We start from the raw sequence: 22377 nt of genomic DNA, 5'->3' as shown, positions 1-22377 counted from the left end.
GACTCCTGTTATTTTCCGGATTGGTCTAGTCATAACAAGTGCACGTGATACCTAACGTGATCACTGTATGTACTGCACTGCTGGCTGGCTGTCATTTTTGTCAGGGTCAAATTTTCCCCCAAAAAATAAGCGTACCAGGATTGAGAAGGGAAGGTATTCTTTTTATCGAACAATTCAGCAATCAGCTTTCCTTGCTGTGATCCAAATAGTCCAGTGATTCATCTTCCTACACAGAAAGTCGCTAATAGATTTTGTGGCTAGGCAAACAGGTCTATTTTTAACTTTATGAATATTTATAGTCTATTTGCCCGCAGTATAATGAATATGCAATATTGCCCCGTTGTCAATTTTTTGGCCCGGAAGTACATGAAGTATTTTACGCGCTAGAGGTCGCACACTATGCTTCTCTTGAATTTCCACGTCGACGGTTTTTGCGGAGGCGAAGTTTGCTGTGTGTGTGTATGTTTGTACCACATTAAATAGTTCAGTTTCCTTAGGGAAAATGTGCTTTTAGCCAACAGCGCCTGAATTTAAAGAACAGTGATCAGGTAATGGTTTTTCAATTTTGTGAAAATTGCTGTCTCTTTTTCGCCACCACAGAATTGAATTTCAGTGGCTTGCGCTTCGCTTCGCATCGGAAACCCAGCATGCCACTCAGTAGTGGCATGGAGGAAGGTGCAGTACTTTTGGTAGTCAATGTCATCGTGTAGGCTGATTAGCCTAGGCTTACTTTATTCTTCAACGATAGCTCTGTAGCTCATGCTAACCATCATGATTAACGCGCTAATGACATCGGGTAACATCACTTGACGTTTGCCGATCAACAGTTACCAATCCACATATCTAGGCCTTGTAAGAAAGATAGACTTAGCAGCAATGCTAAGTGTACAACTTAGAAAACTAGATGGCCTGGATACGCGTGGATTGATAACTGTTGAACAGCATGCTTTATTGTGATACCATAGCTGTAGACACTGGTCTGAATCTTTCAAAATTTCATTGCCAAGTTATTTTGCAAGTAGGCCTAAAATGCTTCAGTATTTTCTGTGCTAAATACCACTGTAGAGAAAAGTCAGTGATGTCATTGTATGATGCTTCTCCATGCAAAACCCCATACTACTAGACTACCCACTACTACGACTGGTAGTGACATGGAGTTCTTCAAGTAGGCCTAGGCCCTTGATTTTTGACGTGTTTGGCAGGCTTTTAATGTACATCATACATGTATGATGTAGTTCCACACAGTGGAGGTATTTGAGGAGGTAACTGAGGTACCACTGGGTACAGTGTAGTTCATACACGTGTGCCATCATTACCCCCAGCTGTGGGGTCTGATGTCTGCCTTGCTCATGGGAGTGGGGCAGATGTTGGATTTCATCGTAGCTTAAGCACTCTAGTCCTACTGCTCATGATGTGATTTGCAGATTATTAGGTCATGATTATGAAAAACGGATTTGCATCCGAAAGTTTTGAAAACACAAGGCAATTTTTAATTTTTTTCATTATTCAGTCATATCTTTGTAATAACACTTTGTTAGTTTTCGCCTTGTTCCTTCATGGTGTCACGAGCAACGATGTCTATAAAAGGCCAAAAAATAAAAGGTCAAAACAGTTTTTCTTCATGTCAATCCTTCATCCTGTCTATGGAGGTTTTTTAGCCACATAACATTAGTCAAAACTGGGAATGAAAATAAGTTTGAAGTCATCGAACACGCATGAGGTAAAGCTGCCATTCCCAATTGGTGAGTTTCAAGCCCATGCAAACGTACGGGCCAATCGCATCATTCAACACAGAAAGTGTAGTCTGTAGCATTCCATTCATACATGGACACTTTATTCTCTAATTTGACCCTCAAATGCGAATAAGTTGTTTTCGTTGCCGTCTCCCCTCATAATAAGCCCCCCTTTATTATGCCACCTGCAAAGAAGACAATGAATATACGACACATTTGGGGAGCACTGAACTTCGATGGCCAGCAATGTGTCGGATCTATATCCTTTATTAATCAGGAATTAAAGAGCGGGCCGATGTATCAGGCATAAATACAACTGTAGTTGTCTGTCCATTCAGAACACTGTTTTATACATTTATCGATAACTCAATGACTATTTCCGCTATTCTAGGGTAAGCTATAATTAAATAGCACTCCAATTATTATATGTTAATAATTAATTGCATAAAGCTTCTAAATACAAACTACAATCCTAATCTTAAGGATACAGACATTCTATCTTTTAATGACTCTTTCACGTACCCATCTTTTGCTGTCTCTGAACGCCAACGCCCATTTTTTTTTTTTAAGCCTGCCTGGGACTCCAATGTTTGCAGCGGCCGTGGCTCCCCCAGCTCTCAGACTATGCAGCCCGCATTTTCTGGGGTCCACTCCAACTGAAAGTAGAGCCTTCTTGAATATGTCAAGGCATGATGAATAAGAAAGTTGACCGGATCTCAACTTATACCTGTTTTGTGATTTTACGTAATTCATTGGTCTGAATAAGAAATTTTCGTCTGTGTCATCATCCAAGATAGGAGCCAAGGTTGAAACAAACTCACCCTCGTCGATCCTGAAGGGAAAATAACAAATTGCCTGATTGTTTTTTTTGGCTGGCATGTACTGTCATCTCACTGTGCTATATACAGGGTATACTCAACCTGGAGTGTACACGGTACGCTGAACTGACGCCATGATGCTATGTTCCTGCCATCTGGCTTAGGCTACCATTCGGTTGATCCCTGCCATTCGGCTTTCTTTGCCATATGTCGTACAATATGCCACTCGGCTCTGACGGCTTCAGCTATATGCGTGTCGTATATGCATGTCTAGAGTAATTTAGCATAGCCATTTAGCCGGTTAATTGAATACATACTACATGTACTCCCGACTTTAGCAATGGGGATTGAAATAATGCTTTTTGATTTCTTCCTGGAACATCAATATTGGAAGGATCTGTAAATGTCATGGTGGAGATGACCAGTTGACTGAATGAACTGTGATCAGAGAATAGAGGTCAAAACGGGGCTGAAGGCCAACATGAGATTACCAGAGTTCCTTGTCCTCAACAGCATTCCAAATGCCTCAGAACATCTCTTACAAGATTGGTGGGTGGTACTAACCAATTGTTCTCTCCGTGCCAGTTGCATGAGAATGCATCTACTTTACTAGTACCAGGGACTGAATACTTGGAATTAAATCGTGGTAGTTTCATATTGGTCTCATCTGCAAACCGATCCACTGTGTGGGGTCCCCATATGTTATCAATAAATTGAAAGAATTCCTGGGAAATTCCCCAGTCATCCCAATCCACTTCTCAACTGATCTCATCAGCGATTTGATTTGCATGTCTGGGTATCCACTGTACATCAAATTTGATTTCATGGAGTTTACACAGTCTGATCATGTCCAGACTTAAAAGCAGTAATTCCTCTACCATATTGCCTTTGTTTACCACTGAAACCATGCCTTTATTATCTGTGAAAAGCTTCACTACTTTTCCCATAAATCTGTGTGCAGATGCTTGCAATGACAAGTGTACCGCTTTCAACTCTCTCCACGTGGAACTTTTAACTTGTTCTGCGTCACTCCAGTGTCTTTGCAGAATCGTTTCTCCCGCACACGTGGTTGTCCATGTTCCGCAACCAACTTGGCTCGCATCTGTATATACAATCTGTTCAGGAAGAGAATGTTTATGCACATAACGCTTATTCAGTGTTATAACTTCTGTCTTCCAAAAAACCAACTCCTCAATCACACTACTGTCTCCACTGAGTCTATATCGATAGTCCCAGTGAACCCCCCGAATAATTTCTAAATGGAGAAATCGCGTCTTCAATTGGGAAATATTGCCAACAACTGGAATCAGAGAAATAATTTTACCTGTGATTGAGGCAAGTTTACGGATTGTAATATATAGTAATTGTTTCTGAATATCATCGATAGAGCTTAAAATGTCTTGAATCCTCTTATCTGATGCTTTCATTGAACAATCTCTCGAGTCCCATACTAACCCCAACCAAGTCAAACTCTGTGTTGGAGTCCAAACGGACTTCTGTATGTTCGGTACCAACCCTGCGGATAGCAGATCTGATTTTACACTCGAGGCAGTGCTGTCGGCTAAGCTCTCAGTATTCGCTCTACCCCAATCGTCATCAAGATACAGTACTACAAAAAATCCCTGTTTCCGCCAATGCTTAACGAGAGGTCTTAAACACTTCGTGAATACGTAAGGAGCTGTGGATAGACCAAACGGTAAGACTAAGAATGAATAATACTTGGTTTCATTAGCCACAGTCCAGGCAAAACCCAGAAACTTGCAATGATCAGGATAAATCTCGATATGATGATACCTGGATTTCAGGTCAAATGAGAATAAAAAATCACCTTTCTTAAAAAACGACTTTGCCACTTTCCAGTCTTCAAATGTGGTCTTATCTTTCCAAAGAAACTGGTTTACATGACGAAGATCAACAATTAACCTCTTCTTTCCAGACCATTGAATAGAGACTGTCAATGGATTAACCACATATAGCACATTATCGCAATGAGAGATTAATCCTTTGTTTAAAAGTTCGGAAATAGCTTCTGTAACAAAATTGCTATTATTGAGGGCAGACTTGTTAATTTTGGACATTCTACGGGGTGGAGTGTGAATAAAGGGCAACTTATATCCATTTGAAATGATGTCAAGAACCACAGGATTTGTGTCTTTACTCTTCCAAAATTCTATTGCAGCTTTCAATCTACCTTTAATAATGGGCTCATCAGTATCTTGCTCTTATTCAAAATAATTAGCAGGATAATATTCGAAATCATACCCTGTCTCCTCGCTTATGTTCTCATGGATGATGACTTGCGCATATACTCTGCTACTGCTGGAGCTGTGTGGTATTTCCACCGACTGAATCTTTCCCTCCTGACATGGCTTGCTTTTGCTGTCTGCAGTTGTGCCTCCAATGCCCTGCCTTCCCACAGGCAAAGCACAAATTGGTGGGCTTTGCTGCTGTGTACCAGAATGAGCTTACCCTAGACGTAAATCTACGGTTTGGGTAAAAGCCTCAAAAAAGCCCAGTGCTTGTGGAAGGACCAGCAGAGTTATCAGAGCCAATATTCTGGCGCTGCCGCTTATTGCTAACCAGCTGGTTGCTTTTGCGGTTCTTGTGAACCGCTCCGGCTTGGGCTTGTCTGATTCTTTTTTCATCTTTGGAATCACTTGCAAGTTCTTTGCTGAGGTATTCATCGACAGCTGTCCAACCTGCAATGAGAATTTAATGCACGTATATTAAATCGATACAAGCATCGTCGTCGACCAAAACGTACCTGAAATGCTCAATCTCTATACAGTATATATTGTACACACATACATGTATATGTACATGTACATGCTTCGGCTATTCACAGTGCAACGAGAAATGCAAAATGAATATATTAAGTCAATACAAAGATCTTCATGCTTACAGACGTAACTGTTGAATGCTCAGTCGTTTTGTAATTTACAATGTATGTGTACTATCTATTCATAGTGTCCACTCTATTCTCAACTAAGTACGTCGCGTATTATTTAACGTGGAATGCCTTTTTTTTTCTATGTAAACTTTCTGATTGGGTTTCCCTTCGTATAAGCTCCATTAATTCATGGTACCACTGACCTGCATCAGATTTATCAGCTAATCTGATTAATTTGTTTCGCTTTTTAATCCCAGCAATGGCCTCAGCAACCAGGGGTTTTGCTGACTTGGAGTCCTTCTCCTTCAGGAACATTTCTTCTCTGTGCAGTTTCTCTACAATACCTGTGTTGAAGTCGTATTGCGACTTGTTCCCTTTGAAACAGAATGTGAGCTCCGATTCCCGTTTTAGCTGCTGTACGACCTCGGTGGTCGTCTGTTGTTTCTGTTTGTTTTCTTTACGAAAGTTATCCAAGGATATATCAAGATGTCCCTTAAAATCTCCAAGAGCAGCTGTAATGGTGTCTCGGACTATCTTCAGGGACACTGGGTTGTCTTGCTGAGAAGATTGGTCTTCTAAAGACATTATTCCGCGATGATAATGCAAAAAAAAGCGTAAAAATTTTGGCGTTTGTGCTGCTGGCTGCGAAATCGGTCATTTGCATATGGTATCACTACTTCTGTGGAGATGTCGTCATTATTTATTCACATTCATCATCAGGACACATGTATGTGGTCTGGTTCCCTGTAAGACATGAAGTGAAGCCTGTATTGAAAATACTTGCCCCCTGCTGGACCCAGCATACCATGTACCGGTATTTATCTATGGCAGCCATCAGATAGTACATGTACATGCAGCGTCATGCCCAGAGTTAACCCAGTATCCTCAAGCATTGACAGTGGTCAGAAAGAAATTTTCCATTTCCAGCTGCCACTTGTCTTTCATATTATGACCTGAAAACTACCAAAAAGTGTCAATCTGATGAAGAAACACAACTTTGGAGTGAACACATTTCAAATTTTTCAAAAAACTGTCTGAGACTCTGCCGTGGCCAACAGACTCTGTGCACAAGGTCTGAAATGCAAGGTGGTGGCCAGATCTGGCACTCTCTCAAAACTACTTTGACCGGCGTGTAATGATCCTCACAATTTCAATTGAATGTGCCTTAATTTTGACACTAAAATATCTACAAAAACTGCCTTGATGGAAATGTCCATCAGGCTAGGCTAGACAAAGCACAATAATGCTCTATTTGTACATATTGGTGCACAAAAAGTATCCGGGATTTGTTCTTCAAACGAGACATAAATTACACAATGTGCTGGTACAGTGGGCCAGGTATGGATGAAGATTAATCAAGGGCCTTCTGTGACTCCGTGGAAATCTCTAGTGGTCATTTTATGGCCAGTTCAGTTCCTTATTCTTGATGTAAAACTGACGAGGACATCAAATCTCCAGGCATTCTGATTGAAATTAGGCTTGTAATTCTTCTCAGTTTTGCCTAAAAGAAATGTTGATGGTTAGCAAATGCCAAGAATTCCTAGAAACTGCACATAAATGTATTACATCTGTGCCAAATTATATTCTGGCAACTTTTAAGGACAGTCCCTGTTCTGTGAAATGAAAAGAACAGCTCCTGTATTGCATCGATTTTAGATAATCTTGTGATAGAAACCTGCACTGACTTGGACAGACTATTGAGACTTGCTCGTCTGAATGGATGTCTGCACAGTCCATCTGAGTGGATTTCTGTCACAGTACAGAGATTTCAACAGGTTCTGTTAACTTTTATATTGTACAGAGGACAATGTGTGATTTATTGCTCTAGAGTGTTCATGCATATTTGTACAGCTAAAATGTGCAGGTACAAATCAACCATACATGTAGTTGTGTGACAGTCAGTGGTATTGTACATGTATTGGTAGTGTTAATCATTTCATCGTGTGTGTCATTATAGTCAAACCTTGTTAATAAGAGCAATGTCAGTGCAAGGTTCTGCTTAAAACAAGGACATCTTTACGTCCCAATCCTTTGCTCATCATCGTTTTCATTCCTGATAATGCAAGGTTCCTGTTATAACAAGGTAATTTGCCTGGTCCAAACAGCCTCTTATTACCGAGGTTCAACTGTACTCTCAGTGTAAGATTTACAAGTCCTGTACTTTAGCCAACTGAATGTTAAGGTCATTCTTTCTATCTTTTCCTGGGTTTAATGACCTATTTTTTCCCGGGCTTTGTAAATGATCTGGTACATGTATGCCTGATATCCCTACAAGACATCAACGCACAGTATGTTTTCAAATCTTAACTGGGGGGGGGCTTTCTCAGTGCCAGAAGGTAAAAGTGTCATCTAGTTCAGAAAGTTTTTTTGAGATTCGGTACTGATGATGTCACACTTTGCTCGTGCATTTTCCTACAGAGCCAGTGACTTTTAAATACTTGTTACAGCTTTTTGTTACATTAAGGAGGCCTATAGTGACATTCCTGTTCACAAACCTTGCCGTGCAGAAACATGTACTTCATAAAATGGACCAAAATGCAACTCTGGATGTCATTTCTCAAAATTTCTTAAAGAGTGACTTTGATCATGTAAAATACAAATTAGCTCCTTCAGATTTATAAAAAATTATTATTTTGGGAGAATTAGGCATACTGTGTACATTTGTCGGACATTTGGTTGGCTACCAGTGCAAATCAAATGGAGTTGAATTCATTTAAAGTTTTACGTCAAACTGTTTGCACCAGAGGATTTGATTTCAAAACTTCTTTCAACAACTAGAAGAATTCTGTATATTTTTCAACTAATGTATTTTAAAGCACTTAAGAAATAACTTAAAAATATAAGCCACGAAAATAAAAGCACAAAATTGACGGACTGCTGACTTCGGGACTCGATTAATTATGAGAGGTGTTCTTTAATTTCGTGATTATATATTTAATATATAATCAATAATATTTGTAGATATTATCACCTTTCACCACATACAAATCTGTGTAAAATAACCACGGGGATTATCACTCCTCGGTAAATTTTATTGACTAGGATTTCAACAGGTTGTTCATGTCCGTAAAAAATGCTGACGTTCCAGACTTTAATTAACTCTAAGTTCAAAGATGGACACGGTCATCGTTGTTCTAGATATCAGCCATGACTGCCCTTATTACATCAGACATTGGAATTAATTCACTGCTGTTCTCTTCAGGAAAAATGAACCCCCAAAGTTGAACATTATCTGATGGTCCATATTTTGAGGAACCTGCCATATGTTATGCAGTCTGTGTGAAATGAACAGATGAAATTAACAGATACATGTACATGTATTCTCTTTGCCAAAAATCAAAGTCCCATTACATTGATTTCTTGCTTTCAAGATAAAAAACCTTTTGTAATTTCCTTAAGATATTGTATATCCCTTTTCTTAGGCAGCTGGGAAAATGAATTGAATATTTCCAAAACTTGTTGAAATAGAGGTTTGGGTAGCATGCTTATAATCTCAAAGCCATTGTGATAAAAATCCTAGGGTACTTTACTTGTAAATGTTTCCTAATTTTTCAGAAGTATCCAGTCTCCTGTGACCAGTGACGTCCATATTGCTCAAAACTCTCCACTTCTGAACCAATTTACAGACCACCAAGACATCATGCCTGTCTCACCAGAAGAACTCGTCAGGCTATTGGCTTTGCTAGCCACAGAAGAAAACCTGAAAGTAACAGTGAAGGAGACATTGAAAGGCGGAGCCATGGCTGGTGCGGGGGCGGTGATTGGGGGTTTCTGTGGAGGACCTATCGGTATTGCTGTGGGTAAGTTACCCATTCACTTCAATTTAACTGAAGTTTCCCCTCAAAACTAAAAGTTACTTGAGGCGAGACAGTAACAAAGAAGAATCCAAAGCAAGGAAAAACCCAAAAGTTGACAAGTTCTCTCTTCTCTCGCAAAGGATGAAAAAATGAGATAACAATTGTGGGAAAAACAATATTCCACTTCAGTATTGGATCAAAGTTGCACCTGTCAGAAATGTCTCACTATCTGCTGTTGATAACATTTATTTCTTTCCAATCTATGTGCTAACCCTAACTGCACTAATCTGTCAGAGAGCAATCGTGGCAGTGCTAGGGACCTTGTTACAGAACTGCTTGTAAAAAAAAACTGGCTAAGCATAGAAATAATTTGTGGCCCACCATTCCAAAACCAGGCTGAAGGTTGCTTAGCAGTTTATTTGGAACCTGACATCGGTACAGTCGAACCTTGTTAATGAAAGCACTGTTTACAACGTTCTGATTGTAATAACGACATTTTACAATGTAGGTTCCAATATTTTGTTTTTTCATTGTTTTATTATCATCTTCAGAGCCTGCAGGTCTTTTTTTTAGTGCGGTTTGACTATTTACACATGAGCAATGCAAATAGCACAAATTTCATTACCCATAACTATTAAAGCTTTCCTTTCCAGAGATAGAGTTTGCACGATGAATCACTTTGAAGCATAAACATGAGCAATGGAGAGAGAAAGTGTTAATATATCAAAGTGACTTTGGCCTGGTTTGGAACATTTTGGTGGTTCATAGTATTGGATGCCTGTTTGTGTTTGATTTGCCCTTGAAAGATATTTGCTCAGCATGCAAAGCTTCTTGCAGTAGTGTTTTTTTCCTTTCTGGTGGCACTGTACATGTACATCTCACCTGCATGTACGTTTACTATTACTTTGCATCGGCATCAATATCCTGTGTTTATTTAACACAGAGAATGGTGTTATGGTTCATCATGCAATGTTCAGTTTTGGCAGATCCTGAAGGCTTCTGCTTAGAAATGCTTTAGGCTAACAATACAGGCTTTTTATGTTTTCAAAGCCTTTATGTTCATGTGCTGTTGTTGCATGTGATTTGGCTATAACTAACAACAAAGGCAATTCAAAGTACATTAACCAAGACTTTGTATGGACCAATTCAGTTCCATTTTTCCATCCATTCATTAACCCTGCACGCTTCTACACATCAGTGTGAAATAATGTAGCCTGGTAGGCACTGTGTCGGGTAGCAAGATAGACCAAGGATTTATTTGTGTGATAAAGCATATGCACGTACCTGTACATACACTGTATAGTTCAACCTACATGTACATGTACACAAGTCCAGTTGACTGCTTGGAACCAGCCTATGGATGCTAGTCTCATCACTGGTTATTTGTATCATGTACACAAGTCCAGTTGACTGCTTGGAACCAGCCTACGGATGCTAGTCTCATCACTGGTTATTTGTATCATTTACACAAGTCCAGTTGACTGCTTGGAAACAGCCTACGGATGCTAGTCGCATCACTGGTTATTTGTATCATGTACACAAGTCCGGTCGACTGCTTGGAACAAGCCTACGGATGCTAGTCGCATCACTGGTTATTTGTACAAGTCCAGTTGACTGCTTGGAACCAGCCTACGGATGCTAGTCTCATCACTGGTTATTTGTATCATGTACACAAGTCCAGTTGACTGCTTGGAACCAGCCTACGGATGCTAGTCTCATCACTGGTTATTTGTATCATGTACACAAGTCCAGTTGACTGCTTGGAAACAGCCTACGGATGCTAGTCTCATCACTGGTTATTTGTATCATGTACACAAGTCCAGTTGACTGCTTGGAAACAGCCTACGGATGCTAGTCACATCACTGGTTATTTGTATCATGTACACAAGTCCAGTTGACTGCTTGGAACCAGCCTACGGATGCTAGTGGCATCACTGGTTATTTGTATCATGTACACAAGTCCAGTTGACTGCTTGGAACCAGCCTACGGATGCTAGTCGCATCACTGGTTATTTGTATCATGTACACAAGTCCAGTTGACTGCTTGGAACCAGCCTACGGATGCTAGTCGCATCACTGGTTATTTGTATCATGTACACAAGTCCAGTTGACCGTTTGGAACCAGCCTACGGATGCTAGTCTCATCACTGGTTATTTGTATCATTTACACAAGTCCAGTTGACTGCTTGGAAACAGCCTACGGATGCTAGTCGCATCACTGGTTATTTGTATCATGTACACAAGTCCAGTTGACTGCTTGGAACCAGCCTACGGATGCTAGTGGCATCACTGGTTATTTGTATCATGTACACAAGTCCAGTTGACTGCTTGGAAACAGCCTACGGATGCTAGTCGCATCACTGGTTATTTGTATCATGTACACAAGTCCAGTTGACTGCTTGGAACCAGCCTACGGATGCTAGTCGCATCACTGGTTATTTGTATCATGTACACAAGTCCAGTTGACTGCTTGGAACCAGCCTACGGATGCTAGTCTCATCACTGGTTATTTGTATCATGTACACAAGTCCAGTTGACTGCTTGGAACCAGCCTACGGATGCTAGTGGCATCACTGGTAATTTGTATCATGTACACAAGTCCAGTTGACTGCTTGGAACCAGCCTACGGATGCTAGTGGCATCACTGGTAATTTGTATCATGTACACAAGTCCAGTTGACTGCTTGGAACCAGCCTACGGATGCTAGTGGCATCACTGGTTATTTGTATCATGTACACAAGTCCAGTTGACTGCTTGGAACCAGCCTACGGATGCTAGTGGCATCACTGGTTATTTGTATCATTTACACAAGTCCAGTTGACTGCTTGGAACCAGCCTACGGATGCTAGTCTCATCACTGGTTATTTGTATCATGTACACAAGTCCAGTTGACTGCTTGGAACCAGCCTACGGATGCTAGTCGCATCACTGGTTATTTGTATCACATTGTATCTGTGGGTGGGAGCCAAACCCAGGAGTTTCCATGGAGACGGCTTGAGACATTCACACTGTGTTTCATGTTTACCGTGTTTACAAGTCCTTTGGTATGAATTCAGTAAACACATCAACGCGGGTGAAAGTGTAGAAAACTGAGAACATTGGCCATTCAGAGAGGAGAGGAAAGAGTCTACAGAATGGACATAATTCAGCATCAGTTGGTCCCAACCTGCAAAGTCTCACGAGACTCTACATGTAATAAGAACAAAACTGATCTGGCATTGAGTAACTACTGGTATGAACATAGTGGGTTTGGTTGGCTGATGGCGTTTATCTCAGGGCATATTCTGAAATATTTTTGATCCTCCACAAAAGCAGTTTATTGCATTACATTTGTCGGCAGTTAAGCAGTGCCTCTGTGAAGTACCGCTAGAGTACCGGTAGTTGAACTGTGTTTGTGATATTTATCATTTATTTCTTATATGGTACAAGTACCGGTACAAGTATATGTAATCTGTCTGTTTTATTTCTGCTTTGCTTTACGGTACGTCAAAGTTAACATTTTTTTTGTTTTTTCATAATCCACAGCCATTTTGTTTATAATTTGTGAGTTACTTTCAAACATTTTTTCTTTGTGTTTGAAGTATTTAGTACTGGTAGCTGGACGGCATCATTAATGAATAACATTTCTATCACATATTTCCTGCTTTCAGACATTCAAATCAAATCAAATCAAATCAAATCATTGTGATCTACATGTATATCTAGCACATATTCAAATGTGACCTACATGTAACCCAGACCGGAAAATACCTGAGATATTTGGGGTTATGTCAAGCACTGTTGAAATGAATACATGTATGTATCGCGTGAAAGCCTATTACATTTATCTGCAATGGCATGTGTGCAGTCTTGTTTGTGATTGAAGACTAGACATGGATAAACTAAAAGCGTACATTTCTAATAGGAATCCTTGTTTGGGAGAATGGTTTACAAATTACCATCACATGTACATGAACCGGTAGTTCAGTTGGGGTGGCAAGTTGATGTACACGTATAAATTTGACCAATGAAAACTTCCATCCTTCTGTGACACATTTGACCTTAATCCATACCATAACTGCTGACTGTTTCGATCTAATCAGAACTGTTTTCCGGTGTTTTTGTTTTCAGACTGCAGAAAATCCAACATGCCAATTTCCATAAAAATCTAAAAATGAAAACGAAAAAAGAGGATACTTTCAGGAAAAAAGAGGATGCTATTTGTAGAAAAAATGCTGGTTTTGGCTCATAAAATGGCTGTTCTGATTTAATACTTCAATCTCGGCTGGTATTGCATCGGTACTATACTGTTTGTTATTAACCTTTGACACACCGTGTAAACATTGATTAATGTGGAGAGCCAAAGTTTGTTTGTAAATTACCTCTCTTTGTCTTGAAGGATGCATTTTTAGATGTTTACCGGAACTTCATTTGTCCCTTCAAGCATGGCACATGAGGACTTCAGTCGCAACAGACGTCCTGGTATGGCATGTGTAACACTAACTTTCCTTTCTCCTAGGTGGCGCTGTAGGGGGTATGGCTGGAGCTTACATGACCCAGGGCAAGTTTCAGTCAGTTCCTGAAATACTGAAAGCCATGGATTCCGAACGGAGGCGACAACTCTATGATCACTTCCGCAATATTTTGGCAGGGTTTGACGCCTATGATGTTGTAACATTGAGTGCATTGGTCACGGGAGATGAAGTTGTCAGGATACAAGCCTTGAATGGATTGAGGGGTTTCTTTGGAACTGTCATGAATATGGAAATTGCTGACGGAAACTGAGAGAAGCTTGATCATTTTGTGGAAGTGCAGTTAGGCATATAGTGTACTTAAATAGTTGCAGAGCTTCTCAGAGCCTTGGACACTGGACTGTGCTTGCCTACTGTACATGTACGTAAACATGCACATCAGGACTTCAGTAATTTGAAGCATGTACTTGGTGTGCAATGATGATGTTCAAAGTACCGGTAACCAGCATTTTAAGTGCATTATGTGCTTTCACTGGTGCCCACTCCCTTTGATCCATGGGAAGTGGCTTTATAGCCAGTGGCTGTGGCTAACATAAACATGCATCCATGGGAGGTGGCTGTAGCCATTGGCTAGTGGCAGTGACTAATGGCATACACTCATGGCAGTGGCGCACAGCCATTGGCCACCAAAAACATATGTGTATTTGCATGTACACGTAAGTGCCGTCCACTTGCCTCTGCCTAGACATTATGTTACACAATGGTTACCTGTACATGTATGCAGAAAGTGTCGGAATAAAGTGAATCAACATCCCATGAGATGAAAGACAACATTCTATGTTGATGGTAAAAAGGTTTGCGGTTTGCAGAGTTTCAGTAAAACTGTAAATTACATTTACTACAGTATTTCAAGATGTACTTTGCATCGGGGAGATGTTAGTTTTAATTGTTAAATTGACCCGACACACAGTAATAACACTGTATACTCAGTGCTCGTACTTGCACTCAGTGCGCAGTACTTGGGAGGAACTCAAACCCATGACCTCTTGCTTACTAAAGGCCCACCAAAGTCCCACCTGAGTAAGCTTGTGAATGTTTCTCACAAGCTCTCAGACAAGCACTGAGAATATAGTGTTACGAAAATACTGGTACATCAGTGTAAGGGCAGAGCCTGTGATTACATGTTCAGTCAAACTAACTCTACCGCACTTTGCAACATCTTTTCATATATTGGCCTTGGAAACATTGCCTCATGCCAAAAGGCTTGATGCATGTACTTGGGAATTCCATGAGAGTGGTTGTATGTATTGGAATTACACTGGACAGCAAAAGAAACTTGCCACTTCTGTCAAAGGCCACACATAAAAATTCACTCCATAGAAATAAATAATTTTTGTAGATTAGATAAGTTTATTCAACCAATGAAAGACAGTTAAAAAACAGTTAACGTCGGTAATTAACTTGTTCCTTGAGTCCTCTATAAAACATACGAAAAATACAAGGGTAATGTTGGTATTACTAAAATACAAGTATAAACCTAAAGTAGAAAAAAAAAAGTAGGGCCCTACACGGTTAAAACAGTCACAGGGACCCATTATATTCATGTACACGGACTACTGATGGATAAAAGCTTTTTGTAAAACGTTTACTTCTGTAAAAAATTTTAAGACAAGGATTAGATGGCAGGAATGTGAAATATAAAGCAGACGCAGGATGAAACTCATCGTTGTAAATGGATTCAAGTGATGGCAAGTGGGTACATATAATCTTCTCTGTTGAATGTACAATAGAATTTAATTTGTATAGGTCATGAGCAGAAACTTGCCCGAACCAAACAATGATTGATGAGCAAAGAATGCTCTCAATGATACACCAATAAAACTTAACTAAAATACACTGAGGGACTCCAAATAATTTCAGTTTTCATAAGAAAAATAAGCATTGACGGGCTTTCTTCCTGATTTCCTGACAGGTTACATTCCATGTAAGGTCCCTGGTGATGTGTGTCCCTAGTAATTTAAAACGTTTGACCTGTTCTACAACCTTTCCATCGATACAAACCAGCTGTTTATCATTCCTGTGTTTCCTTCGGAAATCCACAGTCGTCTCCTTGGTGTTGTCATCATTCAGGTGCACAGGTATGCTGCAATACCCCTTACTAAATCACATGCCCAAAAGCAAGTGATTATCTTTATAACAAAGAAGAAATTGACATGCACAGCAACTTGGTTACTGAATCAAAAGTCACAGAATGTAACAGAATGAGCCTTAAGTTTTACGCAGAAATCAATGTCACAGGACAAAATAAAGAAGTCACAATCATTACTTTTCAGTAATGTGTATGCATAGTCAGTAAGGATGGCATCCCCATACAGAAACCACTCACGCACATCATTTTGACCAAACAGGTGTCCACCTTGTCATTGGTTGTTTAAAATGTTGTCCATTCATGGGTCATTTTTGTTTGGTGGAGAGTGCTTTTGTGTGTGACTTTTGATTCTGTAACCAAGTTGCTGTGCATGTCAATTTCTTCTTTGTTTTAAAGATAATCACTTGCTTTTGGGCATGTGATTAGTAAGGGGTATTGCAGCATACCTGTGTACAAAAATTGTTTATTTCTATGGTTTGAATTTTTATCTGTGGCCTTTGACAGAAGTGGCGAGTTTCTGTTGCTGTCCAGTGTATTTCCCTTATGTATGTCTTGTGTATGTTGCATGGCAACTTGCTAACTTTACTAATTTTCCACAAATTAATTTACATATCATTAAAATAATTTTCACAACTGTGGATTGGAATTGTGCATCAACACGTATAAAATGTTTAATTAGTAAAATATGCATGTATTGTTATTCTGAAAAGTCAAGGCAATATCACTAACATTAAAATGAATTGAGATGTAACCTGACTCAAGTAGACAAGCATACAGGTACAGTGTATGCTGTCTGGAACTTTGTATTTAATCTAGTCTTAGGTTGAGATCTTGAGTGTCAGGTGCATTTTGGAGCCTATTGGTAGTTTGAAACTGCACTGTAATTTTCTGAATGACAACAGGTGGAATGCATATGCTGCAGCCAGTCAACATGGCCATCTGCTCTAGGTTACATGTACATGTAGCTTCTCATGTGCCCGATATACATGCATGTCCGCGGTGCCGCCCCAGAGACATGGACAGTCTTTAGCAATCCTTGTTATCCTAGTTTCATTATTAGCATTAAGCATTCCTTCGAGTGCTATTCCAACGGAATTACATACATGTGTACATGTACCATCAATATTTTATTTCAATCATTATTTTTTTATAGTTCTCTACTCCACTTGATTATTTTTCTCATTCTTGTTTCAAAAATGGTTACATAAAAAACAAACTTAGGCTTGGCAACTAAATTCTGTTCCAAGTTTGTTTGTAAGAAGATTTGAGTAGTTTATTTGAAGTATTTGTGTAAAAAAACTTTGAAAGTTATTATCAATGGAACATAATAGTTCACAAATTTTGACAAAAGAAAATTTAAAAGAGAATGGTTGCCATCTTGAAAACAAACAGCTTACATCCTTCTTTTTTTGCAACAGTCTGGATGCTAAACATGTTTTTTTTTAACTTAACTGTAATCATGTTACTCAGAGAGGATGCAGTGGTGCAGAATACATGTTTTCATTTTGAAAGAAAATTTGGAGAAGCAGAAATTGTATTTTCTTAAGTCTAGGTCAGCAAATTTAATATATTCAATATTTAAAGTCATGTGTATGAATGTTTGGTGATGATTTGATGGTGATGAGCGGAGTGTATTAAAAAGTTTGTATTATTTATTAAAAACAGGTGTTTGTGCAGAGTTTTTAGTGTGAAACCAACATAAATAAGATTGTTTGTCAACTCTAAAACCCTGTTAGACTAGGACATTTTCATTTCAGAGTTCTGTATAGTCATTGCCACTTGCCTTCTTTATAGTCATGCTCTAATGACCTTCAAACATTGAACATTGGCGGAAGTGTGATGCTCATAGAAATCAGCCCCTAGAATGACTGGACTAAATTCCTTGAAAGTGCTCAGCCATAAATTAGTTTGGAAGATTTGTATGTACATGTAAATTGAGGACATGGAGAACCTGAAATCCATTGTGTATACACAGCGTGATACTTTACATGTACGTGTAGTTGGGAACCCATTTTCTGATCAATAAATGCGTTGTGTGTGTTTACCACTGATCCTTTGGGTCATGTCAGGCAGTTTGGGGCACTTTGTTATTAAAAATAGAATGGGGGGGGGGTAAAATTTTGGAACTTCTGATGTTTGGAAATGCTGGTTGATATAAAGCTTAAAACTCGGTTCTTGTTGAATTTAAAGTAATCCTATCATGTTGAATTCTTGTAACATTTTGGAGTGAGGATACTTTATGTTTTGTTTCCTAGGTGGAACGTTAGGAGGCATGATGGCAAGATGGAAGTACAGAGGTACCTGTAGGCTGGTAACCGACCTCCTGACTGAATTGAGTAAGGAGCAACGAGAGCAGCTCCATGAACACTTTCAGTTGGTACTCGGTGATTATAACATAGACAACAGTGCCTCCATGAATCGGCTGGTCAACCAAGATGGAGAATACCGTGCCAGGATGGTCCAGGTTTTGAAGGCATTTGTCACTGACATCATGAAACTTCAGTTGTATGAAGAGGTACTCACAAGGGGAAAGGCAGAATGATGTAGGGGACATTTTTCAGAGTTGCCTTGTATTTTTACACATTTTTGTATGATAAAAATGCATGCAGCCTCGAAAGAAGCTGCTAAAATACTTGTTTCTAGTAATTTGGTGGCCATGTTTTGCCATGGTTGATTAACTCTATCGGAATTATTCTATGCAGTCATTATAAATTACGGCTGGATATTGTTCACTATCTAATGCCGCACCAAGGATAGCAAAATACACATGTAATCTATGGTCACAAAATGCCTGTACTTCTCCAGGAAAGATGGCTCCATGTCAAGTGTTCAACATCAAGTATATTGAGTTAATTAGGATGCCAGTCACAACCTGCATACACTATTACCGATACATATATTTACTAGTGCCCAATTCCATAAAGCTGCTGAGCTAAGAATATAACTTGGCACAAATCAGCTTGGGACCTGTGAAAAGGAAGACTTATTACATAGCATTTTAGCTGGTAACCTATCATTGTTATGTAAGGAATTCTTCACTCTAGAGGAAATCTGTCTTCATAGCAGGTGTGTGATATTGACCCATTATACTGACATTGCCATAACCAAGTCTGTAGCACAGACTGGTTGCACTTGCAAAGCGTATACATCAGTTTGCAGTTGCCCTCTGTTGATCAGATATGAGCTGGTGAATATGGTACATGTAGATATATTTCACCCGCTAATTGTCATTGCCAAATGCATACTATATTGTCGAGTTTCTCTTTCTGTTTTTGACATTCACTTAATCGTGCATGATGTCCATTTTCGTCCATTTTCCTTTTGTGCTCCAAAGCAATATTAGCTGCATATTCGAAGTCTCTGATCACAGTTTCACCTCTGGTAATTATTACTTTCATTGGTTACAGTGATGGTGCATCTACAAAAAATGAAGCAAAGAAGTAACCATTAACAATTTAAAGATTGCAAAATGTATGTGTTTGCAAAATCCTTGGCATGCTTAGCCTTTCTAATGTTGCACTTGAACTGGCTCTAAGTACGGTATTATTTTGGAAAAAATCTACGCAGTTGTAGCTACCTTTAGTCAAACATTCCAGATGTACTAGGTATAGAGATGACCCTAAAATAATACAGTATTGATATTGTTGCCGACACTAATGGACCCACTACCAGGCTGGCTTCAATGCAGATTTCCTGTCAAGTTACCGTATTATGGCGTCACTATACATGTACATATATTAGTTTGGTGCAACTAGAACAAGAGAGGGCGCTCTATCCCATGCTGTTACCCTGCATCATCGCCCTCTTGGAGTAGACCCACTCTGTACATTCATGACTGTTGACTGCACAGTGCGTGCTACAAAACAGCTTTCAAAGAATAGTTGTTCCTGCTGTCTATCCAAAAATTAAGTGCAAACTGGGTGAACTCTCTGGCATTGATATTAATTACTAAGTACAACTCATTTAAAAACATTTCAAGAATTGCCATTATCATCCATATTTATTTTTTATTAACCCTAACAGTCCCAAATGCTACAAAGTACTACTTAGCACTCAGCCCTGTCGCTTGTAAGAGGACATGACATTATTATTCTCTGAAGCCCTAAAATACACTAGAGAAGACAATGTACCATACAGTGCTGTGGCACTATGAATGCATGGCTTTATTGTTCTCTGTACGGGTAACAATGGAAGTAACCTAGCCAGAAGTAGTAATCTGTAGCGCTAGGTCCTTCAGGCTTAGAGTGTTATGTAGTATTTTGTAGTACTGAGTACTGTAAGCCAAACAATGCCTGGTACTGCTAGGGTTAAACTTGTCTGTTATTGTGTCCACTTTATTGAATCACCTTGATAGCAAAAGGTGACAAAATACACCTGGAGTTGGTCTTTGCCATAATCAAGCATTAAAGAAATGTCCCGGTACATTTTCAATATTGCAACTAGAATGAGTTCTTGAGTGGTCACCTTACCACCAAAGATGGTTCCCATTCAAGAAATTTTAAAAAATACTTTCTACTCCTTTTTTTCTAAATGGGGATTATTTTTGAAAAAATGAAATTGAGTAGTGTAGTGTGTTATGTATATGGATGCTGAGGGGTTGTAAGTAAGCAGTCCTCTTGGAGACATTTTTGTTTTTTAAATATTATAACAAATTCATAGGTCTATTTTGTGTTCTTTTTGCATGTAGAACTGCCATGTACAGTATCCAACGTATATTTTTCTTTTATTTACAACAGCGGCAGTGTAAAACTTCCTGGTTCAACCGGCAAGTCTGCAGGATTTCTCAAAGCATTTATTTTTGTTCCATTTTGGTTTTGATAGGTTTTGTAGAAGTTTTGGTCGGGCATTTATTTGTTTTAATTTTCCAGCAAGAGAAGTAAAAGAAAATTCCTGTCTGTATTTCAATAATGTGCATCAGCATTAATTTTTGTATTCGTTAGACATTAAGAAAGTGTCATAATCAGCTTAAAAATGTTGATTTCTTTCTTTCTTTCCACGATTGTGCTGCTTATTTAAATGAAAGAAATCACCCAATTGACTTTTGCCTTAGTGTTCGTGGGCTAGGTGTTTCCATACTTTTCATAATTTAAACAAACCGCATGAAAATAAACTGACATGTGGTGGTATGCTAGAAACCTTGATATGCTGTCATGGATTCCCTTGTTTTACAGATGCTACACGAAGTTAGTGTCATATTTTAGTCACAAGAATATTGACTCATTTGTTTTAAAAGTGGGGATTTTTCTAAGGTAATTCAAATTGAAAGTATTACAAGATTCGCTTATACTGCTGTTTTGCATGGTTGGTTTTCTTAATTCAAGATTTGATGTAGTTATTTCACATTTGTGCCTTTAATTTGAAGTCATATTTTTACTTTACATTGCTGTTCAAATGATGTATGTTTTCTGTGTGCACATACATTCATTTTCACTGCTGCCTTTGCCATTATAATCTTAATCCACGTTGTACTGCACTATTTTGGTTCAACTTTGTTGAGGTAAATCTTTACAGGGTGTGAGTTTCTACTTGAGAAATGTAAAATACGATTCTAACTTCTGTCCATTTCAAATGTCTCAAAGTTGAAAGTTAATGTGCCTTATAAATAATGCAATTATTAAACATTTAGGTATTTTTCTGTAAAACATTTAGAAGTAGGAATTGTTGAAATGAATTTTTCGTTGATACATGTATTAGTCATCGAGTGAAGATTGTCAGTGTTGTCATACCATGTAGAAGTAGTTGCTAGTAGAAGTTACAGAGTAGCCTTTTGGGTAATTTCCTTTTCTTTGGCTTGCCAGTTTTACTTTTGAACTAAAAATGTATTCATATGTAAGATTCTCATTGTCAATAAAAATTTGGTATTTTCTGAACAAAATTGATGTTTGGCCTTAGTTTCCCTTTTTTAACGTAAAATCCCATTATAAAATCTGCCCAAGATCAATGACTGTTCCATCTTATGACATCTTGAGATAATTATGGATGGGGAAACTGCATGGGGTACTGGACAGGGGCATTGGGTGGGGGAACTGCAGGGATACTGGATGGGGGCATTGGGTGGGGGAACTGCATGGGTACTGGACAGGGGCATTGGGTGGGGGAACTGCATGGGGTACTGGACAGGGGCATTGGGTGGGGGAACTGCATGGATACTGGACAGGGGCATTGGGTGGGGGAACTGCATGGGGTACTGGACAGGGGCATTGGGTGGGGGACTGCACGGGTACTGGACAGGGGCATTGGGTGGGGGAACTGCAGGGATACTGGATGGGGGCATTGGGTGGGGGAACTGCATGGGTACTGGACTGGGGCATTGGGTGGGGGAACTGCATGGGGTACTGGACAGGGGCATTGGGTGGCGGAACTGCAGGGATACTGGATGGGGGCATTGGGTGGGGGAACTGCATGGATACTGGATGGGGGGCATTGGGTGGGGGAACTGCATGGGTACTGGATGGGGGCATTGGGTGGGGGAACTGCATGGATACTGGACAGGGGCATTGGGTGGGGGAACTGCATGGGTACTGGATGGGGGCATTGGG

General features: G+C 39.5%; 2 protein-coding genes and 1 pseudogene across 7 annotated transcripts; 1 reads left to right on the top strand and 2 right to left on the bottom strand.

The window, feature by feature from the left end:
• The first annotated feature begins 378 nt into the window (after positions 1–378).
• On the top strand, positions 379–21717 carry LOC110980105 (protein C19orf12 homolog). 5 transcript variants are annotated; one of them, XM_022236451.2, is made up of 3 exons: positions 379–548; positions 9068–9241; positions 18094–21717. In XM_022236451.2, the coding sequence occupies exons 2-3, from the start codon at positions 9082–9084 to the stop codon at positions 18378–18380; spliced, it is 447 nt and encodes a 148-aa protein (XP_022092143.1). In that variant the 5' UTR covers positions 379–548; positions 9068–9081; the 3' UTR covers positions 18381–21717. The 5 variants fall into 5 exon arrangements, with proteins under 5 accessions (XP_022092143.1, XP_022092142.1, XP_086994299.1 ...); XM_022236450.2 differs by having other exon boundaries at positions 8997–9241; XM_087138173.1 differs by lacking the exon at positions 379–548 and adding an exon at positions 564–675 and having other exon boundaries at positions 8997–9241.
• LOC147798955 (uncharacterized) lies at positions 1910–4856 on the bottom strand. The gene is made up of 3 exons (XM_087137789.1): positions 4853–4856; positions 3643–4742; positions 1910–1918 (listed from the first exon to the last, which is right to left on the bottom strand). Exons 1-3 carry the CDS (start codon positions 4854–4856, stop codon positions 1910–1912), a joined length of 1113 nt encoding a protein of 370 aa, XP_086993915.1.
• Positions 3530–6142, bottom strand: LOC147798954 (uncharacterized; annotated as a pseudogene). Its single transcript, XR_015425655.1, has 3 exons — positions 5645–6142; positions 4814–5250; positions 3530–3666 (listed from the first exon to the last, which is right to left on the bottom strand). The product of XR_015425655.1 is annotated as an uncharacterized LOC147798954 (transcript).
• Positions 21718–22377: the final 660 nt, after the last annotated feature.

Source organism: Acanthaster planci, linkage group LG06 (genome assembly GCF_054643075.1).
Source record: "Acanthaster planci isolate LZ-2023a linkage group LG06, COTS_SCS, whole genome shotgun sequence".
Taxonomy (NCBI): Eukaryota; Metazoa; Echinodermata; class Asteroidea; order Valvatida; family Acanthasteridae; genus Acanthaster; species Acanthaster planci.
Note: the sequence above shows the minus strand (reverse complement) of the source record. Positions and strands in the feature narration are given on the sequence as shown.

Coding starts and splice junctions, on each gene's coding strand:
- LOC110980105 (XM_022236448.2), top strand. CDS start 648: ATGCCACTCAGTAGTGGCATGGAGGAAG. Junction 676..9,067: donor CAGTAGTGGCATGGAGGAAG/GTGCAGTACTTT, acceptor ACCAATTTACAG/ACCACCAAGACATCATGCCT. Junction 9,242..18,093: donor ACCTATCGGTATTGCTGTGG/GTAAGTTACCCA, acceptor TTTGTTTCCTAG/GTGGAACGTTAGGAGGCATG.